The sequence below is a fragment of the Neopelma chrysocephalum genome, unplaced genomic scaffold (assembly GCF_003984885.1).
Source record: "Neopelma chrysocephalum unplaced genomic scaffold, ASM398488v2 Primary Assembly neopelma1_149, whole genome shotgun sequence".
Classification (NCBI taxonomy): Eukaryota; Metazoa; Chordata; class Aves; order Passeriformes; family Pipridae; genus Neopelma; species Neopelma chrysocephalum.
Window position 1 is genome coordinate 844,228 of NW_020897811.1, and position 23,053 is coordinate 867,280.

The 23,053-nt window shown below is 41.8% G+C and overlaps 1 protein-coding gene and 1 long non-coding RNA gene across 2 annotated transcripts in view; one reads left to right on the forward strand and one right to left on the reverse strand.

Moving 5' to 3' along the window:
• The window catches only part of NTF3 (neurotrophin 3), a 55,532-nt gene extending 48,953 nt beyond the window's left edge, over window positions 1-6,579 (forward strand). Inside the window, exon 2 of the mRNA XM_027701151.1 lies at window positions 4,987-6,579. Coding sequence (XP_027556952.1) covers window positions 4,987-5,778 — 792 coding nt within the window. The 3' untranslated portion in view covers window positions 5,779-6,579. The remainder of the gene's footprint in view (window positions 1-4,986) is intronic.
• Window positions 1-21,015, reverse strand: part of LOC113976196 — a 40,307-nt gene extending 19,292 nt beyond the window's left edge. Inside the window, exon 1 of the long non-coding RNA XR_003537032.1 lies at window positions 20,895-21,015. This is a non-coding gene — a long non-coding RNA (uncharacterized LOC113976196). The remainder of the gene's footprint in view (window positions 1-20,894) is intronic.
• Window positions 21,016-23,053: the final 2,038 nt, after the last annotated feature.

Genomic DNA, 23,053 nt, shown 5'->3' on the forward strand with positions numbered 1-23,053 from the left:
TGAGTTGAGTTGGACTCAGTGATTCTTGTGGGTCCCTTCCAACTCAGCATATGCTGTGATTCTGTGATTCCAATGCTGAATGTAAAATTCACCTGTCACTTTTCCTTCTATTCCAGTTCCTCTTAGCAATGACTTACAAGTAAATACTTAGGGAGCTCTCACAGTATTATGATTTCATTCTTTTCACAGAATATTTTAGATTATGCTTTGCTCCTCAGCTGTGTAGACTGTTCAGAGACTGATCAAAATAAAGCAATCCATTTTTTTTTTCACCACAATCAAAATGAAGCCAAGCTTTCCTCTGCTACATAAAGTGTCGAGTCTGAAAAGAGCAGAAAGTGATTTGCCAGAGGTTATTGAGAATTTAATTTATTGATGGAGGGAAGAGGTAACTTTATTTACTTCTCCTAAATTTAGACCTTCCTTGGACCACCAGACAACATTATTACCCCGCTGACACTTCAGTGATAGATAGGAATATAAACCATTAAAATAAAGTAAAACTAAGCCAAAGCTAGAAGATCAAACAGCTTTGCAATGCATGAACTTGCCTTTTCTGTGCTGTTTGCTTTTACCTGCTGTGCCACAACATCAGCAATGTCTGAGTCAAACTTGCTTAGTGCAAATTAGCAGTCTACTACCAGGATATACTGGTTTTCCAGCCATGCTGTGATATATCCTCCCACAAATCCTCTGGACCATTCATAATGCTTAATGTCACTTAGTTATACTCCTTGTTCCCTTCAGGATCTTCTTTGTTTCTGTTGCCAAGTCTGTAATCACTTTTGAAAGCCAGTGCATTATTTCTGAAAGAAGAGCTCTGCAAAGGGACAAACTCTAAGAATCCTCCTACCTTGATGTCCAGTGCTTTTCCAAACTGCACATAGCAGAAGGTTTTCCAAGCGCACTCAAGGGCTGATATGAGAGCCATGTGCTCCTCACCCTCTTTTTAATTACTTCTAGCCAGAGCTCAAAGCATCAAAGGTGTGACCCAACATCTTGAAGGGCACAGAGAACAGCAGAGCACGACAGCAGAACTGGTCTGTAGCTTCTCAGCAGCTCAGGAAAAAGAGTTTTCTGGAATATTGGGGTTGTTCAGCAAGGAGAAGAGAAGATTGGTGCATGGAGACCTCGTAGCAGCCTTCCTGTGTCTAAAGGGACCTACAAGGAAGCCAGAGAGGGGCTCTTCATCAGGAATTTTAGCAACAGGACAAGTGGGAATGACTTCCCAGTGGAATGGCTTTGGGACCCAAACTCAGGTCCTAAATATACTGATCTAGTCTGTGCTACTTGTAGGAGTGTAAATAAGTATTCTGTCCATTTCTAGGGCCGTTCAGCACATTTACTTGACTACCAACAGTCCACATGGACAGCTAAAATGAACTTTTGTTAGGAATTTACATGTGGAAAATTTCAAAAAGAACCTTGTAGAACAACAAAAATATCTCACTGATATCAGCTGACTAGGAAAACTTTGGCTTGATCAAAATCTGTCTTTCTACCTGAAATGAATCATTTGAATTTAAGAAAAAATTAATGAAAGAATAGAAGAGGTCATGTGAAGGGCTAAATACTTGGGAGATTTTATACCATTCTTCAAAAGGCCAAAGAAAGAACTTCTCCTGAGATCCATATAACCCCATGCCCCAGGAACCTGGAAGTTAAGTCAGTCTTCCCTTAGACAGGATACCTGTGTTGAAATCTTTCCTCTAATCCAAGTCTCCTCTATAGATAACTTACTCACTGGGCTACTCTGAGTCAGCACTTGCTCTGCTTTGTGAATTCCATTGTGTAACATCTGAAGCATGTTCAGAAACATCAGAATGCTTTGCTTTGAAAATATGAAAACATAAACATTTTGAAGTTTTACATTTTCCTCTGCTTTTTATGGATTTAACAACACACGTGCCAAAAAAAAATAATTTCGAATTATCATCAGTTCAGACAGGCACAATGTTCCATTTTGGGCAAAGGGCCATTTATCAAAAACAATTCTCCCCAGACCTACAAACTAATATAGTTTTAAGGTGTCTTATGACCACATTAGAGCCAAGGCCATAAAACAGCTGCAGTTTCCCAGTAATGTCCATTTCTCCCATCTAGAACAGTGTCTTATATTCTGAGGTGCTGGACTTTATAGACAGACTGACTGTTTCTAGCCCTGGAATTTCTGAACACCACTGATGAACCTTCTTGGTGAATCGCCTCGGAAAAACTCCCTGAAAATTGTAATCTCACCAAACGTTTGTGTTTCCTGTCAAAATTTTGCACCCAGAAAAAGGACAAACATTTGTTCTGGCATATTTTTACTTTTGCAGCAGATAATTTGCCAACTGTAAGTCAAACTACAAGTCAAACTTCAGAGTAGGTTAGCATCTTTCCCACCAAATCCACAAGACATATCACATGAAGTCCAGCAAAATACTTCTAGGTGTTTTTCCCATTAATGGGGTTCCTCCACGGACAAGAAAAATAGCTTATTTGAACCGTTCCAACTGTGAGGTCCCCAGCCCTTCTTTTTTGTGTGCAGTATGACATTAAAGAGAGTCTGCAGGAACTCCAGTCTTACTTTTCCCACCTCATCACCTGCTCCAACTTGTGTATTTTGCTAGTGCCACTTAGTTTTGAGACTAAGCAGAGCAGTGATTGCATGCAGCTGCATGTTGGCATGAATAATGCTTTCAGCCTTTGAGCAGAGCGTTGTCAGAGCTTTGCTCACCATCCTATAGATTTGTGTGTCATGCTGCATGTGGGTTTGCTCTCCTGAGTGCTGCAAGAAATCCACTGAATGACATCTGTTTAATAATATTTTTACTGTTTTTAAAAGCAAATAATTTTCTGAGGGAAGACCAAATTGCTCTGCAATTTTTCATACAGTACAGTCTGGGCTCTGAGATCCATCTACATTAAGTTAGTATTTATTTAGGTGTGACAGTAATTGTATGGTAACTGAACATCTTAGATTTTTTTTCCTCCCAAAGCAAAACATTGCTGCAAGCAACAGTCTAGATTTAGGTGAACTCATACTGTGACAAACTGAGAATGGAGAAAACACATTTCTTGTCCATAAAAGGGCAGCTCACACATCCACAGAGGGTAGCTCTGATTTTGCTGCAGTTCCAAACTATGAAGTGGGGACTCAATCTTGCAAAAAGGAGTTTTACTTATTGTGGATAGAGGGTTGTGCAGTAAATTTTTTTTTTCATTTTTTTCTTTGCCTTCTTATACAGAAAATGGTTCAATCTTTTACACAGAAAATGATGATTTATTTTATTTATTTTTTTTTAATGGAAAATTTTCTGTTCAAGATGTCTGATATTTCCACAGTTTCTCCTGTGAAAAAGACAGAGTACTCAGAGTGTTGCCAGCAGGTCAAGAGAGGAGATCCTTCCCCTCAGCTCAGCACTGGGGAGGCCACATCTCCAGTGCTGTGTCCATTTCTGGCCACCCAGTACAGGAGAGACATGGATGTACAGGAGAGACTTGGATATACAGGAGCTAGTCCATGAACATGATTAAGGGATTAGGGCAACTGCCATATGAGGAAAGGCTGAGAGACCTGGGGCTGTTCATGCTGGAGAAGGCTCAGGGGGATCTTATTGAAGTGCAGAAATACCTGATGGGAGGCAGTAAAAAAGATGGAGCCAAGCTCTTCCTAGAGGTGTCCCATGAAAGTACAACAGGCAATGGGAACAAATGAGACATAGGAAATACTACTGAAACATGACAATTGTTTTTTTTAAGCGTAAGGGTGGTCAAACACTGGAACAGGTTGCCTAGAGGGCTTGTGGAGTCTCCATCCATGGAGATATTCAAAACCTGACTAGGCACAGCCCTGTGCAAGCTCCCCTGGCTGATGCCACTCTGAGCAGTGGGATTGGACTAGATGATGTCCTGAGGATCTTTTCAGCTCCATCTGTTCCATGATCTGTGCCCTCATCCCAGAGTGCTGGTGGTCTCAGACACGTGGTGAATGCATTTGCAGTGCAGGAGAATCATATTCAAGACTGTCCTGAGTCACTTGAATCAGGGCTACAGCCAAGGTTTATTACATGGGATGAAGGTGCTCTCAGTTTGATATTTCCTTCTTCAATCCACTACTTATGCAACAAGTTTATAAAGGAGGTGTGCTCTGAAGTGAATGGTTTGCTTCCATCAGGATTTTACATTGAAAATTGATTTCATTTGAGTATGGGTGCTAATACAAAACATACAGGTGTCCACAGGAAATAAAAACACCTCCTTAGACGGACATGCATGGTTCTCAACTACACAAAAACCCCACAAAGGCTTAAAAAGAAATTACAAAGGAGCTTCTAGAATATGGTCAGAAGCTAGAATTGGAAGGACACCACAGGAGTCTACATATAGCAGTGGATGGCAAAGAAGCAACACATTTTTACGCACAGTTTTCAAAATCTTCAATCTTTGAACAAAATTTCTTCTGTTTTGAGGGGGGTGGGGAGAGGGGTGTCCTCCACCTGCCCTTGAATATTTCTAATTACTGTCAGTTTTGTTCCATTTTATATAAATGCAATGAAGCAATTTCGTTTAACAAAACAAAACAAATCCAACAAAACAAAACAACAGATTCCAACTCTGCAAAAAATCGCTACCAAAAGATCTGTGGATTCCTCTGAATTTCCTACTTTTACTACAGGGTCCTAGCTAGTATTTTCTGAAGTTCAAAATACAAAAAACTCCATTTTGCTGCTTGTCTGCACGATTTTCCTTCAAGAATATTTTCCCTTATAATACCATAGAGAGAAAGGGAATGAAAAAAACCCTCAGAAATGAGTTACACTCTTTATAAAGTGTAACAAATAATATCTTCAAAGAAACACATAGCGTGTGTTTCTGTATCTATATATATCTGTATCTATAAAGTGCAGATGTTATAATAAAAACTCCCGATTTTCATGTTTACGGCCTCTAAAAAACTTCCCCCTTTAATTGTTTTTATGTTGACTTTCTGTCTCTTTGCAGATCTTACAGGTGAACAAGGTGATGTCCATCTTGTTTTATGTGATATTTCTCGCTTATCTTCGTGGCATCCAATCTACCAACATGGATCAAAGGAGTTTGCCAGAAGATTCGATAAATTCTCTTATTATCAAACTTATCCAGGCAGACATTTTAAAAAACAAGCTTTCCAAGCAGATGGTAGATATTAAGGAAAACTATCAAAACACGGTGCAGAAAGCAGACACTCAGCAAGACATGGATGGAGAGGAAAATGTGAAATCAGACTTCCAACCAGTTATCTCAGTGGATACAGATCTCTTGAGGCAGCAGAGACGCTACAACTCTCCCCGAGTCCTCTTGAGTGACAACACGCCGCTGGAGCCGCCGCCGCTGTACCTCATGGAGGATTATATTGGGAATTCCGTGGTGAACAGAACCTCCCGGCGGAAGAGGTACGCGGAGCACAAGGGCCACCGAGGGGAATATTCCGTTTGTGACAGTGAAAGTTTGTGGGTCACGGACAAATCCTCTGCCATCGACATCAGAGGACACCAGGTAACTGTTCTGGGAGAAATTAAAACGGGCAACTCTCCAGTTAAGCAGTACTTTTATGAGACGAGGTGTAAAGAAGCCAAGCCCGTGAAAAACGGCTGCCGTGGCATCGATGACAAGCACTGGAATTCCCAATGCAAGACATCCCAAACTTATGTTAGAGCACTGACTTCAGAAAACAACAAACTGGTAGGCTGGAGATGGATAAGGATAGACACCTCCTGCGTGTGTGCGTTGTCGAGGAAAATAGGAAGAACATAAATCTGCATCTCTTTGCTATATAAATTATTACTTTAAATTATATGATATGCATGTAGCATATAAATGTTTATATTGTTTTATATATATTATAAGTTGACCTTATTTATTAAACTTCAGCAAAACTACAGTATATAAGCTTTCTCTCTCAATAAACAAGAGCAAAGGGTGTGTGCCTCCACTGTGGGCAACTCCAGGTTTTTTTTTAGACTATGTTTGTGACACTGCTTGTCGGCAGCATACCGTAACCTTCCTGTAAAATCTGTGTAAAATCAGTATTTTTCATTCAGTATTGTCAAACCAGTGACTGTCATTTAGTAAACTTGTTAAAAATCAGATCAATGCCAAGAGTTGTGTACATATTTATATTCCCTGATCTATACATTCACATTTAATTGGATGCAGTGTTGACTCCTCACCACCAAAACAAACATGGACCAAAGTACGTGTTGTAGCCTGCAGATGATGTCAAATTTACAGGCATCAGGTAGCCCTAAAATAAAGTTTCTGTGTATTATGCCAGTTTTGCCAGTGAAATTACCATTTTTCCTCTGTTAGCATTTCAGGATGGCTGCTAATAATCCAGCAACTTCCATTTATGTTTCTGAAGCACATTTGTTTTGCAACTGTTTCTAATGCTGCCAGTGCATCATTGAAAAAACATGAAAAAAATATAAAATATTTGTAGCTGAAACTTACTGAAGCCAAGGACCAATCTAAACGGGTCATTAATATAATACATGAAAGATGGTTTGTTGTGATCAGCCTCCTTCTCCTCACACAAATCGTTATCTTCTGCTTGCATTGCTGAGCTTTTAAATTAGACACAAAGCTGGTGGTGCCTCAACCTGAAGAGAGCCCTTGGCTTGGAAATTGTAGAAAAGAAAGATACGATATCCTGGCATGGATATCAAAGCCACACACCCGTACAAAGCCATTCTTCTCAACAATCCATTCTCCATTTTTCACAGGGCGAAAAATGTTTAGAACTGCTGGAGAAACCTGGTACCTTTCGTAGGAACGTGAAATGGATGGTGACTAAAATCCAAGGAGTCTGTAGTGATAATGAAGTTCCTCAATTAAAGAGATTTGTTGCTTAGGACAGACAAATATGTACTTGCAAATATATACCTCAAACTCTTCTTTGGATTGTCATGTAGCTCCACTGGGGACAGGAATAATGACACTACTTGAAGAGAGGGTGTATTACACGTTAGCTGTGTAATGCCCTGGATGGGATCCCACTCCCATAAAATAAAGGAGAGTCCATGGCTATCAACAGAATTAAGATTGGACTGCATGTTATCTGTGTCCAGATCGATCTAATACCCAGGCAGGGCTGGAAAACACCAACCACTCAAACAGCTTTACAGCTGTAGTGTCTGAGGGTTTTCCACTCTGGCTTTCACTGCGTGTTCAGCATCACAAATGAATATGAGATCAGAGCACTCAAACCCGAGGTTGCAGGATTCTTTTGTTCATGCAGCTTTCACTCCCGGAAAACCAACTTCAAACCTGCAGCAGGCCGCGACAGGCAGCAAATTGTGTGGTCTCCCCTAATCCCTTACAGAGAGCATTTCACACCATAAAACCACTGGAGAACCAGACAGGTTGCCCATGAGGCCAAGCACTGGAATAGTCGTGTCTCTGGAAGCCAGGCTGGAGCGTGTAGGGGGTGTTTCTGCAGAGGAGGTCATAAGAAAGGTTTCTGAGAAGCATCTCAATTCTCAACATGAGGCCAGGGTATTTACCTCCCAGGAAATATCATCACCTTGCAGTACTAAATCCTTACTTTGCTTCCAGCAATAAGAACTTCAGAGGTTCCATACCAAGGCAATCGTTAAAATGAGAGGATGTAATATAACAAGGAACTCAGTATCTGATAGATCTGACTAGAATATTTCCAGTTTTCTCATTCCCTGGCAAACATTAAAAAAAAAATCCCCCATAGAGTTTTTACTAATTTTACTAGTAGGAAAGCTTAAATTTCACCTAACATTTTTTAGCTTGGGGGTAAAAGTATATTTTTCAGAGCTTGCCCCACTGGATTTTTTTGCGAGTTAAAAGCTTAATTTTGCACCCTGAATTCCCAAAGAAAGATCATTTGCAGATGCTGGGAGTAATTGAGAGCTGATATTGTCATGGATCATTAAGTTTAGAAATCGTTTCACCATGCCAGACAGGTCTATCTCCCTGTGAGAAGAGGAGGTAAGAAGCCTAACTTAGTTTGGTTAAATCCTATTGCTCCTGCAGTGAGGATGCCACTTTTATTTACATTGCTGTAAATCCAGAGAAATTCTCTTGAACACAGGGGAGAAAATGTAGCTTTATAGCAATGTAAACAACACCAGAGTTGATCCTAATACCTTTATTTCTCCTCAGTGAAAATCAAGGGAGGTTCATTCTTTAAAGGTTCAAAGAAAGCCAATTGTCGTTTTCCACTGTAGATCCAGTAACAGGAACTGGTCTTTGACTCTTAACTCTAACACAAGCAGCCAGCAAAAATGTCTCAGAGTAAATACTCCACATGAAATGAGAAAGAAGCGTGGCGTGTAAGGTTGTTAGGTCGGCTGCCTCTTTCCCACCCCAGGAAAACAATGAACGGAAGTGTTACCCTCTGGATCTAATCCAGCTTCCACTAAAGTCCATGGAAAGAAAAAAAAATCTCACCTTCTCCAGTGGAAGCTGGATCAGGCCTCAGGTGAAGAAAAACCTGCAGATCTCGACCAGAGAGTGGAGCAATCACACACATCAGTAACGCGTCCCTGTAAATCCTGTGTACGCATAAGATGCTGTATAATTTTGTAACAAGTTTGTAAACAAAGCCTGTAATAAATTTGTTAAGGTCTAATTCTGCTTTCAGTGTAGCCGGGGATGGTTTTATTGTCAACTTTGGTCATGGCACAATGAATTCAAAATTCCTATCCAACTATTTTTTTGGATGTGTTAAGTAAATAAGTAAAATATTCAGCTCGCAACGTTTGTTTAATTTAAGCATTCTAAAAATCACTTCCAATAAGCAGCTCGGATGCTCTGTCAATTTTGTTTTGCCAATGGATCATTATAAACACACATTTTATTTAGATTTTCTCCCAGATGACCAAATGCTATTCTGAAATTGCCTGTCTGTGTCAAACTGTATTTTCTCTGTTTTTTTTTCCCCCTAGTTTTTTTACAGTCCATTTAGTAACAGCAAAAAATGCTCCACTGAGGGTTTGGGAAACCATCTGCATTTATTTTATCACCTTTGAACATGTGTTCAGGAATGAAGTCTGTGCAGCGAGTTTACTGCTACCAAGAGATTTGTGCGGCTGCACCAGGAAGAAACTTTGACTGGACTTTACAGAGTGTGTGCTCAAAACCACTCTCTTCATACTCTGTTATTTCCATCCTTTAGCAACCCGAGTCCTTCTCCCCGCTGCACATTGTGTATCTGCAGACAATACCAAACAGGAAACGAGCCTGATTGGGAGTTTCAAAATTAAAAATTTAATGATAATGACCTGCTATTTCTGACCTTTCAGCGAAGCAAAAAGCGCAGAAACATTCATTTCCTTTAATAGAAACATTGTGGCAAAATCAATGGGATTCTGTGTTCTCCACGCTTGGTAAGCGTGTGTAATTCATCATGCATGTGGGGCAGGGGGAGGAGGAAGAGGAGGAGGAGGAGGATAGGATGATAAGCACTACAGCTTGTGAGAAATAAAAGGCTGTTCTCTGGCTTGGAGCATTTTAAAGTGTGGAGAGGTTGTTCTCTGAAATGCTTTGTCTGTATTTTGTTACAGCAGATGGCAGAATGACGAAGCAAGCACAGATGTGGTGTAAAAAAAACGAGCAATACAAGGATAACAAAAAACTTTCCCGGGAAAGTTGGCCATTCGCTACCACCGTAGGTCCATGCAGCCCTGTGCAGGTTATAGCAGAGCTCAGTAATGACATTCCTAGTTTAATTATGTAACTAACATCTGTGGCAAAAAAAAAAAAAAAAGAAGTATTTTTTCCAAAAGTTTCTTACCTTCATGAGCTGGACAATTTTTTTCCCTTTTTTGTTGTTGTTGTTGTTGTTGTTGTTGTTGTTGTTGTTTTGGGTTTTGTTTGGTTGGTTTTGTTTGTTAGGTTGGATTGGGGGTTTTTAAATTTGTTTTGGGGGGTTTTCGTTGGTTTTTTTTTGTAATCTCCAATTGCCTTGGTACCTCTGACGAACAGCAAACGGTAGTGCTTTGCATGAATGTTCCCAAATATAGATTTCTCCTTTGTTTTAGTGCTGACCTTTGAAGGCAGCGGCACCTGAAAGCCATACTTTCACTACGGAACTGGCCTTTTGATGTCATGACCTCATGTTTCCGGACATTTTGATCACAGGGTCCTATTTTGGAGCTCTTACCCACACAACTGGATGAAACCACGACCAGGCTGCTCTAAATCATGGCTGAGAAGTGTCTGTGTACACAACAGCAAGGAGCAAAGAGAGAGTGGGGCAGCCCTGGGCCATCTTCACATCTGCCTTCACACACCTTTCATTTTTGAGCTGCAAGTTGCACAATCAAGGGCTGGCGATCAAAGCTTTCTTTCTGCATGTCCCAGGGTTCAGATGCCCAGTAGATCACAGAATCATAGAATGCTTTGAGTTGGAAGGGGCCCAAAGATCATCTCGTTCCAACTCCCCTGCCATGGGCAGGGGTACCTTCCACTAGCCCAGGATGCTCAGAGCCCCATCCAACCTGGCCTTGGACACTGCCAGGGCTGTTCTTGGACAAAGGGCAGTTTCTCAGTTCACACTTTTTGCCTGCCCAGGAACATGCCTTGTGTGAATCTGGATAGACCTTCTGTAAAAGGCTGCTGTGGTTGCAGCAGGTCGATTGAATCTCTCTAAAACACAGCACGTTGTGACTCTTTAGCTGTGTCACAGGGAGGAGAGAGAATCATTGACAGACCAGCTCCATTATTTGTACATTATGTTGAGACCATTTGACAGAAAACATCAGTGCGTCCAGAAGATGCTCCTAAGGAAGAAGGTAGCATGTTCCTTTCCTCTAAGCAGAAATATTTCCATGGAGGGTGTGAAAAAAGGAAAGTAAGTGCAGAAAAAAAAATAGGAAGTCAAAGCTGTTGGGTGGCAAACCTCTTGCAGAGATTTAGGAAAGCAAAGGAGAATTCAGCTGCTCAACAGTAACATCAGATGAAAGGCTCTTTCCTGCTATGATAAGGGTTAAATAAATACCATTAGATCATCTGAAACAGTAATTCAAAAGGAAAATGAACCTCTATTAATTGGGGTTAATCCCACTGTGCTGATGAGGAATTAACCACGCTCACTGAGCACAAATGATGAAGCCTTGCTCTCACTCATCCTCTGCAGCCCCCATTGTCAGCACTTGGGATGATGAGGCTCTTAAGTGAGGGCAGAATTTGGCTCAGAAGGTATTAAATCCCAATTGAATGCATAAGGGAGAGCCTAAATTGAAAGCATTATCCACCACACAAAACAAGCCAAGGTTTTAACATCAGTGTCATAAAAATTGTTCATTACTTTGTCCAGTTCCAGAGATTTAGGTTTTAAAAAAAGTTTTGAACTGTCTGGTATGACCAGTACACACATATTTAGCAGCAATTTACAAAAGAAAAAAACCCTGTAAATGGAAGTATGCAGTAAAATACTGTGTCTAGCACTGTAAATAACCTCTGTTGATTCTTATTTATGTTCTCAGTGTCTGAGAAAGGAATTTTAATATGAATCTTGGTTTTGTTTTACACACCATATTTTGTACAATAACCACCTCAACTTACTGCTCATAGATGTTTGTGGTGTGCAGTCTTTGTGGATAATGAAGCAGAAACATGGCTCTAAAGCTGCTGGGCAATGTAGAAGTTTTAAGTCCCACATTTGTACAGTAGACAGTGAAACCAAATGTGTGAAAGTGACAGAATTGGTTTCTCAGGCTCAGAGATTAAATATGTTTTAAAATATCGAATGACAGCTTTTTGTCAAGTTATTACAAATAGCCCTAGTCAGATTTGTATGGGACACAGCCCACTGGTCATATGCAGGATAATTTTTTTTAATCTTTGTTATTGCACAAATCTACTAAATGTGATTCTCATTAAGTTCAGAAAACAGAAATTTGCTCATTTCCACACTGCTGGCAGAGAGTGCAGAATAACCCCAATAGACGAGCCAAAGCACAGGGCAGAGCATGATCCCTGGAGCTATATCTTAAGGAAAAAGCTACCAGGAAGGAAATATTTCTGTTTGGTAGAGAGTGAGAGCTCAGCTGCCACAGTCACAGTGTCTATGCCATGATATCACAAGGACAGTCAAGTCTTGAGGGAGTAGGATCTGGTCAGCTGGAGAGCTGAAGGGTAGAAAGAGTGGGATGGGGGCAATAACTATTACACTGCTTCCTTGAAAACTAGATCCTTCAAACACATAAAACACAGCTGTCAGGATCCTCCTGATCTCAGGATCTGACTCAGAGGCACATATTCCCTGGGTCAATAATCTTGGCCGTCTTGGATTCCTGAGACTTGGCATCGGGACATGGTACTTGTCCTAGGCGGGGGTGAGGGTGAAAAAAACCCTTCTCCCACAATAATCAGATAACAGCAATTATGGAAAAGGGAGTTCTCATGGGAACAGTTTTGTCTCAAACTCCCATGGTTTTTTCTTATTTTGTTTTGGTTTCTTTTTTTCACAGAAATGGAAGATATGGCTTTCTGAGAAAGGCCTGCTGCATGTAGTTTTCTCGGAGTGATACGAGGGAGCTGGAGAGCAGAACTTTGACAGACGATCTATTTTCTCTCTAGGCTTCCTCTTACAGTGGTGGTGGTTCACTAAAAGATTGTTTGGTGAAGTCTTCTGATGCAGATCCTGCTGAGGGGAGGATTTGCATGTGAGTGGAAACCAAAAGCACAGCAGTACCATGATGGATTGAGGAGAGGGGCTTTTTCTAAATTCCAGGGAGACTTGAGGGTGTCCATTCCATTCTCTCAGAGGCTGATCCCAGACAGGTCCTTCACCTCCTTCCATGGGATCTCTAAGAGAAGGATCCATACTGTCATTTCACACATCAAGTTTAGGGAATATCAAGGCAATGCTGCAGCCTAGACCTGGCTCACACAAAGTGAAAGATTAAAGAGGAGGGAAAAAGTGGGTGGGATTTTTTTAGCAATATTTACTCTTGAACAGTTTAACTTGCATCTAGGATGTACAGAAAAAACCCAATGTGAATAGTGGGAAGTGTTTAAGTCACACATACAAGCAATAAAACCTTTATTCCGATCTCACGCAGGTTTAATGTCTGACTTCAGTGGGATTTGTCCCAGTTTTTACTGATACAATAAAGCTTGGGATTATAACTGTGACATTTTAGAGCAGGTGGTCAGGTCTGTACTAGTTCAGACTCTCAGTTTCTGTATACCACATGGCTGCTGCCTGTAGAGCTACGTGATGAATGCCAATGGAATTATTTAATCTGATAGATTATAGGGGCCAACACTTCTATGCTTTAAACTACATCTGCCCTGCAAGGAGGGATACTGTTGTCAGATCTGAGACTGATTCAGTGCATCTCCCCAGGCAAACCCCAGGGGCTTTCCATGTCACCCCCTGAATAGTCTCCCCTGAGAACCACAACACAGAGCATTCAAAATTAACTCTGATTCTTGCTTCAGATGGAACTTCAATGGCCTTGTTTTGCTTGCAGAAATGGTGAGAATTCAAAATCAGATTTGCAGGTACTGACATCCAGAATTAAATTCTGAAATTCCTGACTAATGTTAACGAAGGAAACACTGGGAAATTAGGATAGCATATGCACACTGCAAGCTCAGTGAAGATGCTCTTGTTCAAAAACACAATTGCTCTAGACAACAGTGGACAAAGATCCCAGTCCTACTGAACAGAGCTGCCCACCTCAGCTTCTTTTTCATTCACCAGAAACTTCATGTTTTGTCTTTTTCAAGCATTTTTCCGTAGGTAAATATGGAGTATAATTAGCATGATAACTTTTACAATATAAGAAACATCCCAGAACTATAATCTGAAATAAACTGAAATGATTAATTCTGGGCAAGCATCACATCCTAAATTTTGTAGCCTTTACCAGCCCTTAGCAATTACTTGGTCTGCAAACTAGAGTGTACAGCTTGAATTTGTGGGCTTGGAAAAATTTCATTGAGATTTTTCTCTTCATCTTCTTCTCCATAACATCTTTATAAATACCAAAAATTTTACAACCCCCAAACATAATCTAAAGTGTCTGCTTCTGTCAGGCCTGAGGTTATCCATTATTCCACGAAATGTTAACTAAATATTCCATTGCCCCAAGCAATGCCTTGCTCAGTGGGAGCAGTGCAGGTTCCGTAAGTAAAAAACTACAGCTCAGGAGGTATCAATACAGCAAATAACACAAAAGCTGACACCAAGAAATTCACCGCAAAGCCAAAACTGGAGTTTAATAAAGACAACTATAGAAGAGAAAAGTAGGAGCTGAGAAAAAAAAAAATCCAAAATTTACAATCTTAGAACAAAAGATCAGCTGACTTTTGATTTTTTTTTTCCTCATAGGGTTCATTCTTCTCTGATTACTGCCTTGTAAAATCCATCCCTTTCCAATGAAAGTAAAATATAACAGCTTGAGCTGAAATTCTGCTGTCAGGAAGGTTTTCATTCTTAAAGCATTTAGTGGGGCTCTGCTGAGAGTCTCTGTAGGAGTGGTTTATAGATCCATTTCCCTCCCCCCCCCCAAAAAAAACCAAACCACAATCAGGATCAGGATTTACTGAGAGCCAGTTAAATGTATTTAGTTCACTCAGCCTGCTTGCACAGGTCTTGATCCAAAATAGCCCTTAAGCTTATGTCCAGTTTTAAAGAGAAGAAGAGCTGTCTAGAAGCTGGTAAAATTAACCCTGTGCTTAAAGCTGAGCACATGGACAAATATTTTAAGGTCTGGGGTAATAATAACGTTCCTTAGGGATTTTATTCCTGGAAATGATAGCTGTTCACTAAAAAAAAAACCCAACACATGCAACAATAATATGAGCAAGATTAATAGTTGCCATCCTATAAATTTTGCTTAAAAATCCTAGAATACAATCTGCAATCATTTAAGGCATGATCCAAGGTCTATGGAATTTTGCAAAAAGCTTAAAAAAATTTCTAGTGGGTACTGAATTATGTGCTTAGTAATTGAACCATGATCAATAGCATGCCATGGATTTATAGGACAAAGAAAAGAAAACACCTAAAAAACCCCTGATCATTCATTGTATTTAGAAATCAGATCACAAAATTAGCAGTAAAGCACTTGACAGTACTTCACGAATTCTCACTTGAAAAAGTCATTCAAATAGACTTGGGTATGAATGTGATTGCCTGGACAGGGTGTTTGGGAAAGGGATATGAGTTACATGCAAAGATAACTGGAAATTCCAAGGGAAGAAGTCATTCAGTGGGTAACTGTGGAAAAAGCCTTAGACCTGGGCTGAAATTATCAAGACCACCCTAATGACTTAGGTGCCCACACCAATATTTGAAGGCAAATTGGACACTTCCCTTAAAATAAGGGGTTTGACACCAGCACTTTCTAAAAGTTTCTGAGGAAACAGAAAATGTTTCAGGTAATCTGAGATTACTTCGTCCTTGCTTCATGACTCTTGTTCATAGGGCTGCCTAGAAGGTTCTACAACTGCAGGTGAATATTTTAGTTACATGTCCAAGAAACTTCCCTGCTGTTTCTCTGAATTTTTCCCTCCTGCCCTTAATACACCCCATTCAACACTTGAGTTGCTACAATGAGGTCTCAAGCCCTTCCGGGTCCTTAATAGATGGCTCCAGAAATCTATGGAAGATTTAAAGCAAACACACAGAAAGCTGAGAGATTCCTCCAGCATTAAGACTGCTTGTCTAGACTAAAAGGGTCCTTGTCACAGAAGTAACTTTTCTTCTCCCTACATGGCAAGAGACCTGGGAGGAGTGGGGTCACCCCAAGCAAGGTTGAGCACTTTTGCCTTCTCATACTGTTTTGGTGAGTGTGCATTGTGTAGATAAGGGAGGAAATCACTGTCCACTTACAAATGGAGTGTCTTATAGGCAAAACAGGTCCCATTTTCTTACCTTTCCACTTCTCTTGGTAGCTGGGCTCAGTATTGCCTTAACTCAGTCAAAAAAAGCTGTGGCTCTCCGTATTAGAAGTGATTGTCACTATAAGTTGGGTGGCAGAGAGTGGGACACAGATCTGCAGCTTGGCCTCCCCAGCTCACAATCCTGAGCCCTTTGCATCAAGGTGTCAGATTAGGTGCAGTGGGGCCAAGGCACAGCATCCATCTCTTCCAGAGGGAAGTGGATCAAGCCTAAAGTGGCCTGAAAAAGTAAGATATCAGTTGTACAACACGATTGCTCCTCCCTCTCCCAGTTTAACATATATAGGACAAACACAAGCAAAAAGAAGCAGTGTTTAGTGGCACCATTTGCATTAAAAATAGCTGATTCCAGCCTCCTATCTTGCTGGCAGTGAGTGCCATGCAGATGATGTGTGCAGACTTACTTCAGTGCCCAGCCCTTGCCCAGCCACAGCTCTTGCTGGCTGCTGGAAAAGGGACATATGATCTGCCCTTTAGGAGCAGAAAGGCAAGTACTTGTTAATGGGGCACTTTGGAGGTCTCCTCCCCACCCAGTGCAAACGACTGCAGCACAGACACTACTTCTTTGGCAGCAGAAGGATAAAACCAGAGAGGAGACTTTTCAAATGTTTGAACATGGAATTTGGACAGGACCATGACAAGACAGCTTGGGAGATCTGGGGTTCTTACCAGCAGAGGAGACTATGAAATAGGAGAAATGGATGAACAAACACTCTCTTTTTGTCTCACGTGATCTGACTAGTACTCCAGATCCTTAAACTTTATATGGGATAATGAAACTATTTGGAATCACAGAATCACAGAATGGCTTGAGGTGGAAGGGATCTTAAAGATCATCTCCTTCCAATCCCCTGCCATGGGGAAGGACATCTTCCACAAGACCAGGCTGCTCAGAGCCCTGTCCAACCTGGCCTTGAGCACTTCCAGGGATGGGGCAGCCACAAATTCTCTGGGCAACCTGTGCCAGGCTATTTCCTTTCTGCATCCTCCTGTATGGCTCCTTCCCGTGCTTTTTGACTTAAATGCTGTTTGATGTCATCCTGGATGTCAGGATAGGTGAGCATCCTTCACTGTGGAGATCCAGAGGTGTTCAAAGCAAAGGACTAATAGTTGTCACTGCAGCTGACAAACTGCTGTTGGGTAGTGCTCACACTTGCCTTAAAATCTCTCTTCCCTAGCAGTTAATTTCATGTTCTGGATGGAAATGTCTGTGTTTCCTGGCTGTTTCCTTTTCTGTTCTTTTCTGTCCTAATTAATTCTCTAGATTAATTTATTAGTTTGTCACTCATATGTGAGGGACTCTAAGGAAAGGTGGCCAAAACCAGACTGTGGGATTAATTATTTGGCCAGCTGGAAGCAGCTTGTGTGCTGCAGGCTGGGCATCCCTGTCTTAGGGAGTGATGAATTCCATCAAAGACTTAAAAGAAAGACAAAAAGAGGATCTATCAGGATCACAACCCAATTTGCAGACCACTTTCTTTGTCTCCCATCTTGATGTGCTCCTACAGATTAAAAGTAAGAGCTTCTTACTTTTGGGGTGTTTGGGCTAATTGAGATTTTTGGTACTGGCAGTCAAATGCTGAGAAAACATGAATCTATCCCATAAAGGTATTAGTTTTCCCTTAAAATAATTAAAAATATAATAGTTCATCACAGGTAAATATACATTTATATAGTTATTGGTTACCTTTTGCCCCATGAGATGGCTGTGATTTTTGATTTCTTTTTTTACAGACCTACTGTGCTCTGCAATTCCAAAAGTCTTCCATGGGCTGGAAGACTTTTCCCTACTATGGTTTATCTACAACACCCTGTTAGGAAAAGGAAAGTGGCATGGAGTGAGAAGCACAGGGCCAGCATTTGAAATTAAGGTGTTCTGTCAAGAGGAAGACTCAGGTGTTTGCAGCACAAGTGTGAGCTCTGAAAATGAAGTTAAAGGTGTCAACACTGATTGAAAATGAAAAGGGTCATGCAGATGGGTGCATAGGAGATGGAAATCCCAGGGCAAACAGCTTCAGAGAGTGAAAAAAGAGAGGTGTGGAGAGAGAGAGGGAAGGCAGGAGAGAGCGGGGGGGGAAGAGACATCTTTGGACATTGGGCAGTGGGGACAAAATGCCAGTCCTCAAATGAGCAGTTTACAACAGAAATGACGAATTGGGTGCAAGACAATCAACCATTTCTGGGCTGGACAGGGGACAGGATAAATCAGCAAAAAGACTGAGTAAGGTTAAGCATTAATTGAGGCCAAGGAGCTGAAGGCCACCCACTCAGATCAAATGGGAAAGCACTACTGGGAAAGACATTTTGGAAGTTAAAAATATAACCGATTCCTGAATCTGGAAACACAGAGCTGTAAAATAACAGCTGTACAGCATGGCAGAACAAAGTTTTCTTTGGTGATTGAATGAAAGGTGGTTGAATGGAAAGACACCGTCTGCTTTATCAGAAATAGGCTCTGCCAGGCCCTCAGCCAGGACGGATTCGTGGGGAGAAAGGCAGGGTCACATTCCTCCAGGGTGGCAGCACAGCTCTGTCCCACAGGCCAGGGCAGCAGTCTTCAAAGTAACAATGAAATATTAGACGTTTTAAAAGGATTTCCCACTATATTGATGTTGTTCCCATAACACCAGCCAAGGAGTAGGAAGGCAGCACATCAAAACACATTTGCATGCACTTGGGAGCAGGCGTCTCTTCTGTACCAGATAATGTTTTCTACCGCCTGTAAAGGCAACATTTGGGCTGCAAGTCCATGGAAAAATCTTCCTGTGGCACCTGCACCAAAGGCAGGATGCTGGGAAAGCAGCCTTCATTGCTGCTGGTGTTTGAATTAATTAATGAAGCCCAAGGGCATGTTGAACCCCGGAGGGATGAACGCTCCCATTCTGTCCCAGTGCCACTCTGACCATTTCCACTGCTCCGAGGACAACACCTGGCCCCGTGCTTTAGGATTGCTGTGACTGTCCATGAACCAGCAGTGTGTCCTGAAGGACAAGAAGGTCAATGGGATCCCGGGGTGCTTTGGGAAGAGCATTGCCAGCAGGTCAAAGGGGGTGATCCTGCCCCTTCACTCAGCCCTGGTGAGGACACATCTGGAATGTTGTGTCCAGTTCTGGCTCCTCAAGAGAAACATGGAGCTCCTGGAGCGGGTCCAGCAGAGGCTGCAAAGATGATTCAGGGACTGGAGCATCTCCCTGAGGAGGAAAGGCTGAGGGAGCTGGGGCTGTTCAGCCTCCACAGGAGACACTGAGAGGGGACCTCATCCATGTGTGTCAGTGTGTGCAGGGAGGGGGCAGAGGATGGACCAGGCTCTGCTCGGGGGTGCCCAGCAATGGCACAAGAGGCCACGGGCAGGAACTGATGCCCAGGAAGTTCCAGCTGGACATGAGGAAGAACTTCTTTGCTGTGCAGTGAGTGAGCACTGAACAGATTGCCCAGAGAGGGTGTGGAGTCTGCCTCCCTGGGGATATTCCAGAGCTATCTGGACACAACCCTGTGCCATGTGCTCCGGGATGACCCTGCTGGAGCAGGGAGGTGAGACTAAGTGCCCCACTGTGGTCCCTTCCAACGTGACCCATCCTGTGATTCTGTGACTGCAGTGACTGACCCCAGGCAGAGCACAGACATGAACTGTACCCCAGTTCAGGCTGATTGCAGAGCACTTGTGCACTTCAGAAGTACAACAGGTGCAATGCAGGCAAGGAGTTAAATATTCATCTGTCGGTGGCTCCTCTGTTTGACAGTGAGGACTGGCAACACTCAAAGAACCACAGAAGAATCACAGGTCACAAGATCCAAGAGATTACAGGCTCAGGAGCTGAAAGCACTCTTAGCACTTCCCAAGCATCACATTTCGTAGCAGCACAGGACACAGCCACTGATACTGCCTGCATCTCTGCACTCTGCTTTCTGCCAGCTCAGTGTTCCCCACTATTACAGCTTTCAGATTTTTCCTTCAAGCTGTGGTACACAACAGAACAGTGACAGCTTCTGTGGTTTTTTTATCTTACACTCCTAGTAGCTCTTCCTAAATCCCCTGCAAAGCTTGAAAGAGGCACAAGGCAGAAAAAGATCATCATCTTACAGTATAACCAGCGACTGCTTTATGACACAGTAGCTGCTACTCACGTTTTCCCTGGATAAGCTGCTGGCATGCTGGAAGGAAAGGGCAGATTGTTGAGCTTACTTATGAATTTCCTGCAGACTAACCACATTCATACAAGAAGACTGTGTAGATCCCCTACTGCTTCATCAAACATTAATTTGTAGACAAGCCTGTCAGCTCTTTCGATTAAAACTTCTGTTTTGTGATGGAAATCAGGCTTCCAAATTTGTTTCCTTTTTTTTTCTGCAAATACTATTCTTTATTATTCTGAAGTTATTATTCCAATACCCTTATTATTCCAGTATCCTTATTATCCCAATGTTATAACCTATCTCTCTTCAGGAACTAGTTTTAAATCATTCAGTGGCATCAATATTTTTAGCTGACATAATATGGCTTGTATCAAAGGTGGCAACATTTGCTGCTGCTGTTTAGTGAATCACAGAGATCTGAGAACGGCATCCATTGACATCTGTTTGACACATCACATCCCTTTTAGCTACTGTGCCTCTTATTACCTTCAGCTGCTACCTCTGCCTTGGATTTTCAAATCCAAGAATACTGAACTTTGCTTATGCAATAAACAGGACACCTGCCTTGCACCTGTTTTAAGCATTTACTAATGACAGTGAAGAACTGAGCTGCCTGAGCTAGAGGGAAAAACAAAAATATTGCTTCAAATTGTAAGAGAAGTAGCCTCCAGAAGGCTGCTTTATCAATGTAATCTGGCAAAATGCTGCATCCTGGAACAAACCCTGCTCTTCAGTACTGGCTAAAGAATAGAGACAATTTTTCAAGGCTATGGACATTCATACCAGCAAATGATGTGCTACAGCATTTTCACCATGATCAAACACATAAGAGAAGTCAGACTTACCTCTAGATGAACCTTTTTTGATCCCGTGTGTGAGATGCAGAAATCAGAAGGAGAGGGCTGTGGAAAAGCACGACAGGCACCAGTTGGGAGGCAGAACAGGCTCCCAGCAGTCAGCACTTGCAAAATGGCTACGGAAAGACTGGAGCAGTTCTGCTCTGCAGAACTTAAAGGGCCAGATTTCCACAAGCACACTGGGGCAAAAACCTGTGTAAGAGCATAATTCTCCACTGGGAGAAGGCAGGCCCCAGTCCAGGAAATATTTAAGCATGTCCTTAACTCTAAGCATATGAGTTCTCCTTTTGACTTCAGTCTGTGCAGTCCTGTACAAGCATGTGGATGGATAAAAGTCATCAGGACTGTATTTACTGGCATGCACAAAGTTACCCAGGAGTGGGATGCTCTATCACAGTGCTTGTTACAGCTTCATCACAAAAGCAATGAGGCAGCATCACAGTTAATTCCCCCTCTGGTGAGCTACTCTGATCAATGATTAGTGTTAAGGTACATTCTACAAGTCCAGAAAAGAAAATAAAAAAGAATCGAAATGTGCCCTAAAAGATCTGAAATCATTGCAACAAACATTGCTCATGTGTTCACTCTGACATTTCTAATTTTTTCAGCATAATGCCTACAATAGATCCCCATCTAATCGAAACAATTTCAAAGCACTTTGGACTTGTCAAAGTAGGTGGAAATACCCTCAGTTATGGATTTACAGCTTCCCTCCCCTCTGCAACTGAATCACAGAGTGTCAAATATTTTGAAGGGAGAGTAGAGACACTTCAATGACAGGGCACAGGCACGATTTGTAGGCTCACCACTGGCAAAGTGATCTTATGCATCCATTTTCTGCTTCTGTTTTCTGCTCTTTATCAAAGGAATTGTAACATTTTCCTCACCTGCAGCATTCAGTGACTCTCATGTTTGATAAGCATTTCAACTTTTAGCACTTACTCTTACAGTTACGTGGATAGGAAGGAGACTTTCAAGGCACAAGACACCAGAACTATATCAGAGGGTTTTAAAGGACAGTTTCCTCTTAGTCTTGCTGCCCAAGGCTGTCCCAGTGTTGCTGCAGAGCACAGGTGGAGCCTATACAGTCTGCCCAGACCTTTGTCCACCACAAAGCCCCCAAAATGCCATATACAAGGGTTCCTTTCAGTCGTGAAAGGTGGCATCATGGCTTTGGGACAGGCAGGAGGGTATTTCTGCAGTCATGGGTTATGAATAGGCTACAAATCCGGCCAAAGGCTTGCTTTGAAATAGCTGTTCTATATCATAGAATCATAGAATGGTTTGGGCTGGAAGGGACCTTAAAGTTCCCACCCCTCTGAAAAAAAGATATGGGTTTGTTTCTGGGATTTGTTTATATTGAATAATATAACTATTTAAATGCAGAAATGAAAGCTTAGTTTTTTGTATATTTTTCCTTATGATTAGAAGCTAGTCTTAGCTGTTTTCCCAATGCCATCATTTTTCCTCCTGACACTGAGTTTAATCTATATTCTGCTCATGTTTCCACAAATATGAAATCAACATTAGGGTCAATATTGAAAATATTTTACTTCGTAAAACTTCATTAAATTCGTATCACCAAATAAAACCCCACATTTGCAATAACTCTGACTTGCACACAAGCCATAAACCGCTCATCTTTGATTGCCTCCAGACACAGGAGGCTGTGACCTCCTCAGACATCTTAGCACCAGAGGAATTGCTCTGCAAGTTTCATTTGCTGCAGCTTGTTTCAGGAAACATGGTGGGTTTTTCCCCACTAATTGGAATGTCCCGAAATGTTGTGAGGCTCATTCTGGTCCTACTTTCCCCACTAATAGGTTTTATACCAGTCATCTCAGTGAGGGTGATACCAGACCTCTCTGCTTAGTGGAAGTAGTTCCCACTTCATGTTTTCTGTAGCTGTGTGGGTTGTAGCATTTTTACAGTGTGTCATTAGCATGACTGATTACATGTCATTGGCACGTCATGAAAACCTGCCAGATGCAACTGAAAATTGGATTCTTAATGAATATTTTTGCCTGTTTTTTTCTTATACTGTGCTCATGCTCTGAAGGCAGTGTTGGAGTGAGATTAGAAGGGATCCGTGGGCTGGATCCTACACCCAAGAGCATCCCTGAAGATATTGGGGTGGGGTGATGGAT